At 40.9% G+C, this 12,701-nt stretch overlaps 1 protein-coding gene across 1 annotated transcript in view; it reads right to left on the bottom strand.

The window, feature by feature from the left end:
- Positions 1-3,518: 3,518 nt before the first annotated feature.
- Positions 3,519-12,701, bottom strand: part of VCAN (versican) — a 107,690-nt gene continuing 98,507 nt past the window's right edge. Inside the window, exons 10-12 of the mRNA XM_074166061.1 lie at positions 6,275-6,419; positions 4,925-5,107; positions 3,519-4,456 (exon numbers count right to left, since the gene is read on the bottom strand). Coding sequence (XP_074022162.1) covers positions 4,326-4,456; positions 4,925-5,107; positions 6,275-6,419 — 459 coding nt within the window. The 3' untranslated portion in view covers positions 3,519-4,325. The remainder of the gene's footprint in view (positions 4,457-4,924; positions 5,108-6,274; positions 6,420-12,701) is intronic.

Here is a 12,701-nt window from a genome sequence, read left to right as displayed (position 1 = left end):
AAGACCACGCTTTCTCCCTACCTACCATCCAGACTAAGAAATAGCTCTCCCTCACGCCAGGAGTGATTCACACCCTGCTGCCCACGAATGGCATTGAAGTTCATAGATCTGCCCAGAAGCCCCAGGAGGCATCTGTGCAGCCGCCGCTCCTTCAGCAGCCCTACTCAGGCTGAGGAGGAACCATCTAGAGGCTTTTTGGAGGCAGAACAGCAGCAGGACTTCATAGCAGACAAAAACATAACTCTTCTAAATGCAAAAAGTCAGCATCTACAATATGGAAAAAAGAAAAAAAAAAACCAAACAAACAAAAAAAACAACCAACCCCCAAACTTACTAGAGGTACAGAGCTTCACTGAGGATTTAATTATACCTAAGTACACCCACAAGTTGGGCTCTAAGGACTCTTAGCAGGATCCAAGTTTTAAAAAAGTATTACAGACCTGGACCCTAACCATACCCACAGGTTGAGCCTCAGAGTGTTCCTCCAGCCACTGCCCTGGCAAAGCAATTTCTGACTTTAAAGCTCTCTCTGAAGGTTCTCCTTTCCATCAGCAGGCCCTTGCCAGACGGTTTGTATTTTGCTGGCCTGCCTCTTGCATTTCCAGGGACTTGTGTTGTCTCCTACATGTTCCATCCATCCCCAGCCTCTCACTATGTGGAGCAACATCTCAGGCGAGGGATCCCATAGAAATCAATGTCCTGCCAGGAGATCTGCCATCAGGGAGCCGCCTCTTCCTCCCCGGCCTCAAGAAGTTGTGCATCTCCTGGGCCGTAGCTGGAATATAGGAATGTTTCCACCAACCAGCACCTTCTCTTGCTATTTGAGAAGCTCTACTGAAACAGGTGACCCGGCGTGTTTCTATCCTGGGTGGTGTTAACCTCTGCAGGTTCATGCCGGGAAGTCAAATACTGTCAATATCTGAAGGGATGGAAAGATGTTCATAATAATAATAATGGCTACTCTGCAGAGATTTTCATGGGCACACAAATTGTCATTCTGAGCTCACGTGGCGTTCTGAGCCCTGTGCACACACCGAGCCTTGGCTGCAGGAGGCGCTCCTTGTGCTGCTGGCAACCCAAGACGTACAGCACCCATCTGAGCTCCCCTGACCTAATGACTTTAATTAGCAATGCTCCATCCTCTCCTAACCTCTCCTCCTCCCAGCCTACAGCTGCTTCTGTACCCTTTTAAATGGCAGACAGTGTGTTAGTAGAGACAAAAAGTTTAACACTTAAGCAACAGGGGAAGGTTACTACAAGGATACTACTCCGATATTTGTCTTGCCTGTACTTCTAAAACACAATTTAAAGTGGTCTCTTTTATCCCTGCAGTAGATACAGGGTAACTTTGAAAAAATAAGTTAAAAAGAATTCTGGTTTAACTCAAAAGGCAGGAAAGCAGAGCTAAGAAACACTCACTCAGAAAATCTGTACCTAAATCTCTACTTCTGTCCTCTATCCCTCCACTCCAATCCCAACACGCTACCGCTTGCTGGAATTCAGAGATGCTCCAGGGAGAGGCACTCATCGTGATGACGCCCTGGCATCACAGCAGACCTAACTTTGTGACAGGAGCGGATGCATTCTGCAGGCAGTTAGTATGGGAAGATTTAGGGTTTAGATCAGCGTTAGAAAAAATCTCCAGACCTGAATAAAGTTCCATTCTCTGTCTAAATAAACAAGCATGGGTAACAGGTTTTTTTTAGCTTTTTTTTTTTTTTTTTTTAATAAGGAATGTTGTCAGTCCTATTTTATTATGCGTAATAGAAGGAGGTGAAAAAAATCAATATAAGCACTGTACCTAACCTATTTAAAACTACAATCACAATGTTATCTGAATGCCTTACAACATTGTTTAAATCCAACAAGTAGACAAGAAAACAACAAATCTATGCAGGGTTTTTTATACATATGGTGAGAAAGTTTTCAAAGTGTTAAAATATATTTTCTGTTCTGTATGTTTCTGGTACAAGGAAGTGATGTGTAGAATACTGTATATTTATGAACATAGCCTTGACTTATACAAGCAATAATCGACTTCAAAACATACAATGTATATCTTAAAATATCCCCTAGAGCTGCTCATATAAAGTCAAATCCAGCACCTACTAAAGTTCAGCCAGCTGACTCTCTTTGACTCCAGTGGGCAATTGACTAAGCCCATGGTAATTGTGAAGTACCTGACAGTCTAATTGTATTCATATGAAAAAAATCACATTGCATAGATTTAAACAGGAAGACATGCAATAACAAGACAAGTCACAGTATAGCAAAACCTTGTTTCTTTGGTGAAACAGAAGCCGATATAAAAGTTACAAAGATTTTAGACTTTCATTCACAAAAAAACCCAGACATTCACATTATACACTATACAAGATAATAATATAAATAGAGAAAAGTATTATGTGCATTGTTTGGGGGCGGGGGGTGGGGAATGAGCCAGCCAACACAGTGACACACTGCCACATTGAACGCTCAAAGATTGGGTACACTTGATGAAGCAGTAAGGGCAGTTTCTTAAGAGATGTTGTCTGGAACTGTAATTACTGTTCCCAATGAGCTATGGCAAGGTCACCCCACAGGCAGCTCTGCCTGGTACAAACTCTTACATGTTGGCTGGGTTTCAATTCTTTTCCTTTCCATTTCAACTTTTTGCATCATATCCCCACGCTAACACAAACCTCCCATCTGTGTTTGTATCCGTCATGTTATTTTAAAAGGTATATCATAGGGAACTTACTGTTCTTTATTTTCACTTTTTTTTTTTTACTTTTTTTTTTTTACCTTTTTTTTTTTTTTTTTTTTTTTTTTTGTCCTGTGCCCAAAGATGTGCAAGGCACTTTGCAGAAATAACAGTCCTTTCTGTGGAGAGGTCGTTTCAAACGTTACCTTCTACACTTACTGTACACCTCCAGGTCAGCCGCCACGCTGACCAGGGTAAGAAATCATAACAGAAAACTCCTACGTACACACTGCACCAACTACAACCTACAACCTCTTTGTGCACACACTTCTTCCTAGAAAGCCAAGATTCTGATTCTTCCGTTAAGTCACATGGTTCTCACCCATCTAACCGCAAACAAATGATCCTGTTTAGCAGGAATTTTGTTCTCCGGGGAAATAGCAGTTGAACTGAAAGATGGTTCCAAAAGTGGAGCTCAGGGGCTAATACTGCACTGGCGAGCTCTTTTAATCTTCTTTGCATGGGTAAAATAACATCCAATAAATTAAATCAGTATGGCTTACTTCATTTATTTATGTACGCTTCACAGCTGCAGCATTCATACACAAACATTCATTACTTTATAAAAAGATTAAAAAATGGTTATATATACAAAATTATTTACTTTTTTGATTTTTTGTTTGTTTTTTACAAAAAAAAAAAAATCCCCCAAACACCAGGTCTATCTCCATTTTAGAATGCAGAGACCTGTAATATAGACCTTGTGGTTAATGTCGTGAAAGAATTTTTTTTCTTTTTTTTCCTCTTTTTTTTTTGTTGTTTTTTGTTTCAAAAAAGTGGCCCTGGTTGATAAAGTTAATGTATTAGCACTTGGATTTTTACAGGCCCTCCTTGTCATACGCAACTCCTCCATGCAGTCCTTTCCCGTGAATGGTGAAGCTGGAATGGAGAGCAGAAAAACAGTTCCACACTGCAGCCCCTAGTTCATGCTTCATGCCGCTTTTATGTGCTCTGTCTAAACTTGGCATCACATGGACACAAACTGTACCTTGGATGGGAATTGGCACAGCTCCCATTAAAAAATAAAAGATGTCATGTAACTGGTGTGTTTATCTTCACCTGATAATAGCAAATTTCAGTCAGTGAAGTTATTTCAACCATTTCCAGCCTAGGTAAACAACACAAAAACAACGTCATAAATGACTGAAGACCTCTGAGGCCGTTCTAACCATAAATATGCCTGAAATTAGTGTGACTTTTCATTTTATATACAGGATTTCAAAAACAACACACAATTAAACAACATTAAAATCATCTTATTTACATTTTCATTGGTGCTAAAATCGAGCTGTTTAAATATTGCAGAAGGCTGGTATATATCATAAAATGGTCCACACTGATGGCATATAGAAAACTAATAGTCTTTATAGGCTGGAAATGGTTTTCTTTTATCCCCATAAGCACTTCTCCTTTTTTTTTTTAAAAATTTTCTGATAAACACCATATTTTTGCAAAATGCATTGTGAATACCGCAGTCCATAGTTTCAAAACAATTTCATAATACTCCTACAAGTGATAGAAAAGGCACAGAAAGTTATGACTTTGGCTGAAATGGTGGAAATCCCCATTCACCATTTAGCTCTCAGCGCCTTGAGTCCTGCCACGTCCTGATCCAGCGATGATAGTGTTTTGATGAATTTAACGATGTTCCCTTTCCCGATGAAGAATGTTTATAGTAGTATTTCTTAGAGTAAGTCCTTTGGTATGTGGACGCTGCAATGAGAAGGAAGAAAAAAAGGAAAATTAATTTAAAATTATTTAACTAGGAATGGTCTGTCTAAACTTCCCATTACAGTTCCATTTATTCTTGATTAATTAGAGAGTTAACAAATGATTAACTGGTACTATGACCATGTTACAGATGGGAAAGGCATCTCTTACACACAGTTGGAACACAGTTGCAGAAAGAATTATTAGGAACCTGTTGATTTCAGGGGCTTTGTAAGAGTGTTGTTATTTACTTTTAAAGGAATCTTACTGTCTTTTGTGAAATCAGAAGAAGAACATTTTCATTAGTTTTGGAGGCCTGATTTTTTTTGCTACAGATAGAGTGAGCAGTATTGCTGTCACAATCTGTCATACCAGATTTGCACTTCTCTTAAAATATATGTTCATCACTTATTAATCTTAAATTAGTCTATTGTTTCTGTTCCAGCACTGGCTTGCTTTCAAAGAACTCACGATTCATGCAAGTAATTTTAGGCATATCCCATCTTCCATTCCCTTGACACCGGATGGTTGGAATATGACGCTGGATGAAACCATCTTTGCAGTGATATCTAATAAGGGAGTTGATCTCATAACGAGGTTTCATCTTCCCAAAGGTCTTTGCGTTTTCCACAACAGGAGGCTGACCACAAGCCACTGAAAGGAAGAAAGAACGTAACGCAAAACATCAGTTTGTAAATGCAACTTCTGAATATGGTACTGACCTCCACACCCTGGCTAAGGGAAGGTGTCAAGGGACCTCAATTACACTCCCAAGAGACACACCCAAATAAGGACAGGGAGATCAGTCGTTTCTGTAGTTCTGCAAACTTCTACACCAAATACAGTAACGACGAAAAGTGGAAAACAGCAGATAGTATCGTTAGTATTGCCTTTTTGGTTTAAATTTCTGGTGTAAATTTGAGCCAGAAAGGTTGGCATACTCACACCAAGAAGTGAGGAATTTTCACTGGAAAGCTGCAAACCTGAAAACCAGTGAAGTTATTATAGGAATTTAAGAAAAAAAAGTCTCATTTTCAATACTTCTCACGTCTTCCTCAACAATAGACTATTAAAAGCACTGAAAACTGATGGATCTGTCAAGGCCCAGAGAGCATGTTAAAAAAAAGTTGTAAATGGTAATTGGGAACAATGGAACGCACACAAGATTTTGGCTGTTTCTTTACTTTCCCAGTCTGAAGAGGCAGAGTCAATTCCTAAAGTATTGGTGCTGTGCAGCTGCTGGTAACAGTCAGGTTTCCTGTAAATATCAGCTCTAACAGTGTATAAACCAATCTGCGCTTTTCCAGATTCCAGCGGTGCCATTAAACTAGATGTTTTTGGAAAATAGGAAGACAAAGGCCAGCATTACCAGATGGGTGAGAAGTACGCTCAACCGAAGCTGAAAAGCTAAGCACGTACCAGCGGTCAGCTGCCTGCTCTGACTGCCTACCCATATTCCGCTGCCCACACACTTCACAGTAAAGCCAACCCAGGAAGGAAGAGCTGGTAATATTTCCGTGATACGCAAGTACAGCAGGCCTGCCAGGTACATGAATGCCTCTTTTGCTGAGATCTGTGCCTAAGAATAAATTTGCCTGTTCTTTTTTATGAAGAGTTTCAACTGTGTAGGCTTTTGTGCCTGACTCAGGAACAGGCTAGGTAGAGATGCAATTTGTGCATACAGGTGAAGGACGAATTTGTGAGGCTAACTCAGTTGAGGGCTCACTCTACTGGTCACCAGAAGTCAGCTAGAATTTGTCATTTTAACTTTATAAAACCGGAATTTAGAAAATTATGCTATCGTTACTGGAAAGTTCATACCTGTTCCTTTCTTGCAGGTATAGGTAAGGTGATAATTGCATGGTACATCATTCCACTGCCCATTCTCATGCCATATTATAACAACACAGTCTTCTCCAGCAGAAAAGAAGCTGTCTGGCTGGTTTGGTCGCCAGTTCTCATATTGCTGCAGAAAAGAGGAGCAAAACCGTTATTCCCAGAGCTGGAGTATATTTACATTCCTTTTTGCAGCAGAACACACAATATTACCTTTGGTGAAGAGCAAACTCAATTGTTTGATTCAGGATGTTAAGCACAAACTAAACAAAGCTAAATTTATAATATCCTCCCACTCTAATAACATATTATCTCAATGGGAAAAAATAAAATGATCTAACTTCTCACTTACTGTAAACTGATGTCAGGTGAACAAAACAAAGTGACAGAATTCAGTGCAAGTAAAATCTGATCCTAAGTGTGTTGAAACACACTCTTTCCTACACAGACAGACATGAAGTGGAATGCCAGGAAATGCAGTAAATAGCCCATAACCCTTGTTAGTCCACGTCTACTAAATGGCAAATTACAGGCTAGCTTCTCAGACTCGAATTATTTATTCTCTGACCTCATTTTATGAAGTCATTCAATGGGATGACGTGTAGAATTAGGTGTAAAACAAGTAAAGGTGTCAGAATGTGTCCCCAGATCATTGCAGGTTGATATTGCCATTAAAAAGCCCTACATGGCAGACTGTGCATATACAGCACAGCAGCCTTTCAGCTTTAGAAATGAGGATCCAAATTCTGCCCTCTGTAGAAAAAATAACTCCAGACATCTATGAATATATACAAATTAAAACCAGAAACTGGCACACTAATTTCAGAAATAGAAATCTGATTGTTGGTATGTGACAGGAAGAAAAAAAGAACCTTCAAATGGCTGAAAAGTATCTTTAGCATAAAAAAAATAGTTTCTTAGCCCTGCACCTGGGCCACAACATCTGGTGTATCGATTTGGGCATGCTTCGTTCTTTGGAATCCAAGCTGGTTACATGCAGGTCTGCACTCATTTAGCTACACAGTTCTGCAGCTTTCAGCTCCACATCTACCCAAAGATATGTCCCTACCAAGAGCTGCGAGATGCTGGCTGCAGTGCACGGCTCCATGAATGGGCTAAAAATGCATTTATTCCACTGTAGAATGCACCCTTTCAAGCTCATCGTTGCACATTGCACATTGATCCCAAATGAAGAACGGTAATTGGAGATTTGCATAACATTATGTAAAAAAAAGCAAGAGAAGATTTGGGAAACTATTCCTAGTGATTTTCTTTGGGATTTCTGTTGTGTCATTCCAAGAAGAATTTAATGAAGGATAAAAATAGATATCTGAAAGGACTGGAATTCACATAAACGCCAGACATTAACCAGGCAGCTAGCCCCTTGTATGGTCAAAATGACACAGTTTCTACAGTGCTTATATTTTCCTCAGTGCTTACATCTTTCTGTCTAGAGCTGGCCCATATAAATGTCATAAAAGTTTAGCTTTCTATTTTCTTAACTTTATGAAATAACCACTATTCACCGCCTGGGCGAACACATTTTAGAAATAAAGTTAACATACCCCACACAAGTAGTATTTACCTTACAATGAATCAAACTATGAAAAAAATGAGTTAAGTACTTAACCTTTCCCTACCAAGTGTCATCTTACCCATCACAGGTTTTAATTATCCAAGCAATTTAACAATCATGGTCTAAATAAATTTGTTCTGCACTGAATTTATTACCTCTAATAAAACATCCCCCTTTTTATGTGGAACTAACTTAATTCCATCTCTACATTTCAGTGTTTAATAGTCCTAAACTACAATACACACTAACTCATTTACTCAAGTCCAGAATTCGGCATTGTGCATTAGCTTATAAATCAGAGCACAAGTTTTGCAAGCACAGTAGCCAAATACCATACACATGAGTCAAATGGGATCTGCGGTATGGGGGGCTTCCTGCAACACCTAGTGCGAAAGAGAAAAGCAAGTTCCATGTGTATCTCCTGAGCTAGCAAGTAGGAAAACAGGGAGGAAGGAATATGCCTATGCATGGCATATGTCATGCATATTTTCGGCACTGGTGAGGCCCCACCTCAAGTACTGATTCCAGTTTTGGGCCCCTTACCACAAAAAGGACATTGAGGTGCTGGAGCGGGTCCAGAGAAGGGCAATGAAGCTGGTGAGGGGTCTGGAGCACAAGTCTTATGAGGAGAGGCTGAGGGAGCTGGGGATGTTCAGCCTGGAGAAAAGGAGGCTGAGGGGAGACCTTCTCGCTCTCTACAACTACCTGAAAGGAGGGTGTAGAGAGGCGAGGGTCGGTCTCTTCTCCCAAGACACAGGCGATGGGACAAGAGGAAAAGGCCTCAAGTTGCGCCAGGGGAGGTTCAGATTGGAGATTAGGAAAAATTTTTACACTGAAAGGGTTATTAAGCCTTGGAATGGGCTGCCCAGGGAAGTGGTTGAGGCACCATCTCTGGAGGCATTTAGAAGACGGGTTGACATAGTGCTTAGTGACATGCTTTAGTGATGGGTTTTTTATCCGAGTTAGCTTGATGGTTGGACTAGATGATCTTAAAGGCCCCTTCCAACCTAGACGATTCTATGATTCTATGGTGAGTATTAATGCAATTTAGAGTGCTCCAAGACCTCTTTTCCAAAAGGACATTTTGGAGTGGCTGCTGAGACAAAGGTCTAGCACCTTTTTACATCAGAGCTGGTTAAGGATGCAGGATTCCGATCAGAAAAGATCGTGCTACCCCAGCACAGAAAGCTACTGGCTGCTAAACCAGCGATGGCCGAGTTGGATGCACACACTGAAGGCTTAGGTTTGCCGATGGCACAGCCTCAGGTTCCTGCCACATCTCCTCTACATTGGGGGCTGCGATGCACCTCCAGGAGCACCAGAAAGAATCAGGCATTGAAGGACAATTGGTGTAGGTTCCACTTGCGCTGCCAGGAAATCTGTCTGAGTGGTGCTGAGGTGCGGTGAGCAGAAAGAAGCGATCACCTCTCACTTTCACCTCTGAATGTCTTACTACCCAGCCCAACTGAGAAGCAAGAATTGCTAATGTAACTCAGGAGTGTGTGCACAGTTGGTTACACTCCTCAGATGGTGGGTAGCAACTTCTTAAGCTGAGGCAGCCCAACTGCTTTCAAGAATATTCCCAGACATACGGACACATAAAAAAAATTAAAGGAAACAGCCAGGTTAGTGGAAGGAAAGTGATCAATAACATCCTGACAGCAAAGGAAAGACTTCAGCAGGCCTTGAAGCTGTTTCTTGTGGAAATGATACTAGAAAACTGTTTGCTTCCATAGGGATCAGAGTCTGGGAATGAGGGATATTTAATGGCTATTGGGGGCGTGTGAGCTGAAGGTGCTCAGCAGCTTGCCAGCTCCCACCCCAAGCCCATAGACTCCATATGCTCTGACTTGCCTTGCCATAATGACTCCAAAATTGGTGTTTGCTTTGCTGGCAGGGTTGCAGTGCAACGGCAAAGGATTATATCTAGACCCTGTGGTTTATTCAAGAATGTCTGATATCCTCCAGCGTGACTTGCTGTTACCTCACATCTGATATCGTCATTGCACGGATTTATTTTGGCTGAATAACTCTGATTTTGCTTGGGTTTATTGCCAGAATTGCTTAGCAGAGGAAGTTCCAGACTGCTGAACTGCTTTCTTAGGTCTCCACCCAGCTCTTCTGTAGTTTTTCAATTCCTTATTTAGCCACTGATAATGGGATAATGATACAAAAAGATTCTCACAGTTTGAGTGGAATAAATTGCTAGACAAATAAACTAATATTTTGCTTTCCTCTTACGGATCACATTGTTGCATGACCACGAGCATGATCCTGGTTTTCTCTTACACTGGTGTAAATCAGGTGTGACTGCACTATCTCCAGTAAACCTACATCAGCAAAAAATTAATGGGAAAGGACCAAATCCCAAAAGTCACATACTGATTTGTACGGTTTGTTTTCAAAGGTATCCCTTACAACCTCCCATACCACATATGCTAAGTGTAACCATCCCCCTACCCTTGCAGTAAGTGCAGTAAGCATCTAAGATACTCAGGGCATAATTATACTGTTGGGGAACACTGCTCAAAATATGCTGAACAAGATTCCCTTTTTGAAGTGACTATGTCATTTAAGATCCCTGCATTTCAACCCATTACTGTCTTTTTTACAAAAGTATATTGTAGAAAGAGAAAAAAAAAAATTAACTTCATTCCTTGGCAACCTGTACCATTCAGGTTTGTTTGGTTTTTAAGATCACGTCCAAAAAAGATCAGCCATATTCACAGACGAGCCCCAAAACTGCTGGCATCTTTCCAGCCACACTGCTGCTAGGTTATATCTTCATGTAAACTGTTATTGCCTCAGCAGACCAATGAAACCGCATTAAGGAGCACCGTGTCTGAACTGATAAAGCTCAAGACATCTTTTTGCCAACAACCAAGCTTCAATTGACACCTTTAGCGATACTCTTAGCTGTATCATTCATAAGATTTAACTTATGATTCTGAAAACCTAAGTAGATTCAAATGCTAAGTTAATACATGGAAGAAAAGCTGCTCTGACGTTTTAAGTCCTCAGCAGAAATACTGACCCTGGGTGATTGCACAGAGGGCCCTAAAAACTGTGAGTACCCTGGTTTTTAAGCAACATTTCCATAACATCTGTGAAGTTTTGCCCTGGATTGAAATGCAAAGTGCTTCCAGACTGTACATTTTGGGACTTGTAATTTTAATTATCTATATGACTCAAAATGTACTTCAAAGGAGGTTTGGCCCTTTTCTCCTCCAGCAGAGAAGCATGCTCTGCTGAGGTGGCTGTGGAGAGGGAAGTTCAAAGGCTGGAGGCACCCACCTCAGGCTCAGGCAGACACTGCCGCACCAGCCCCTCTGCAAAGCTCTCAACACCCACAATGGTGAGACACTTGTGGCTTTTTATCAAAAAACTGAGGTTTCTGGTAATCAGGTAACTGCAGGACCTAGCCTTGGTGACAGGATTTTGGTCCCTTTACATCCACGTGGTCCTCTGGGAGGCACGCCACTAGTCTGTCTCCCCATCATTTCAGGCTGAGAACTGGAGCTCCTGTTATGTTCTTTGTGCCGTTAATTATACCGTAATAATTAATTAATCTTTCTTGTACAGTTTTTATTTGTTGAAAGCAAAGCCTGTGCCGACACATTGCATTCACTTGGTCTCGCTTTCTCTGCTAAAGAGCACTGAAAATTTTCCCGCAGAGAGAGGGTGGATGGTCCATGGGTTAGAGCTGCAGCTGAGACTGGGTTCAGCTCCTCAGGCTTCCTACGTGGCATTAGACAATGCTCTTGGCTGGCTGATTCCCAGTCTGTAAAACAGTGACAATGTACTCCCTGGCCTCACAGGAGGAGCTGGGATATGATGGTTGCAAAAGCCCATGAAGACATTTTATTAAGTTCCATGTTTTAGGGGAGAATTTCCTTATATGGCATTGAATTAACTCACAGCCATAATCTGCCAGTTGGGTGACAAGCTGACTTTTTACATAAATTAAATCTAAGAAAGCCAGAATTACAGCAAGAGCTGTAAAGCAGCTAACTTTATTAGCTAGTCAGTACTTTTTCTCATTCAGACGGCTGCTAGTTAAACTGAATGAGCACAGCCTTCCCATCACGAACAAGATCCTACCTTGTGGGAGGATTTGTTATTTAAATTTTTAGATAACTGGCCTTATTTGAGAGACTTATTTCCTTATTAATGAGTAATCCACTCAGCTCGTTCAGATGTTTGCGCTGCCAAGGTGAATCTAGGAGTAACCAGTATCTCAGCTTTGTGACACTCACTTGGAAATTTCAGCTGTTCCTTTATCTCCAAAAGGCCCACCAAGTGGCTGAGATCAATCGGTTGGATTTTGCTTTCCAAAATAGTCAACAAGCACCACGTTTAATGAAGCATAATAAAATAAACTACTGATGCAAACAAAACCTTACTGCTTGACCTCCCTATTGTGTAAAGGCCAATAATCTTTTGTACATAACTAAAGCTAGGAAATAGTTTACTTGAAATAAATCTATTTAGATTTACAGGGTTAACGCTTTTTCTTCTGGGAAAAGGAAGCATGTTTTCAGTGTGTTTAAATAAGCCTAAAGTACAAATCTGTCTTGGCACTTTTTGGCACTTGGAATTTCCAATGTGATTTTTATTTTCTTTCATTCTGGCTGCTTCCCTATCTGATTGTTTCTTAATGCAAGACTAACAAGGCAAATTAAAAGAAACAAGGAAAGATGTAGGGACTGGCTGACAGGATACTCTCTGTGCCATTTCACTGGAAAGTGAAGCAACATTTCCTGCCTGGTATTTATCACTAAACAAGCTGAAACCACCACTGCAAAGCTTACTGGCTATCGTCCCTTTTTCTCTGTC

Source organism: Numenius arquata, chromosome Z, assembly GCF_964106895.1.
Source record: "Numenius arquata chromosome Z, bNumArq3.hap1.1, whole genome shotgun sequence".
Classification (NCBI taxonomy): Eukaryota; Metazoa; Chordata; class Aves; order Charadriiformes; family Scolopacidae; genus Numenius; species Numenius arquata.
This window is presented reverse-complemented; position numbering and strand designations above follow the sequence as displayed.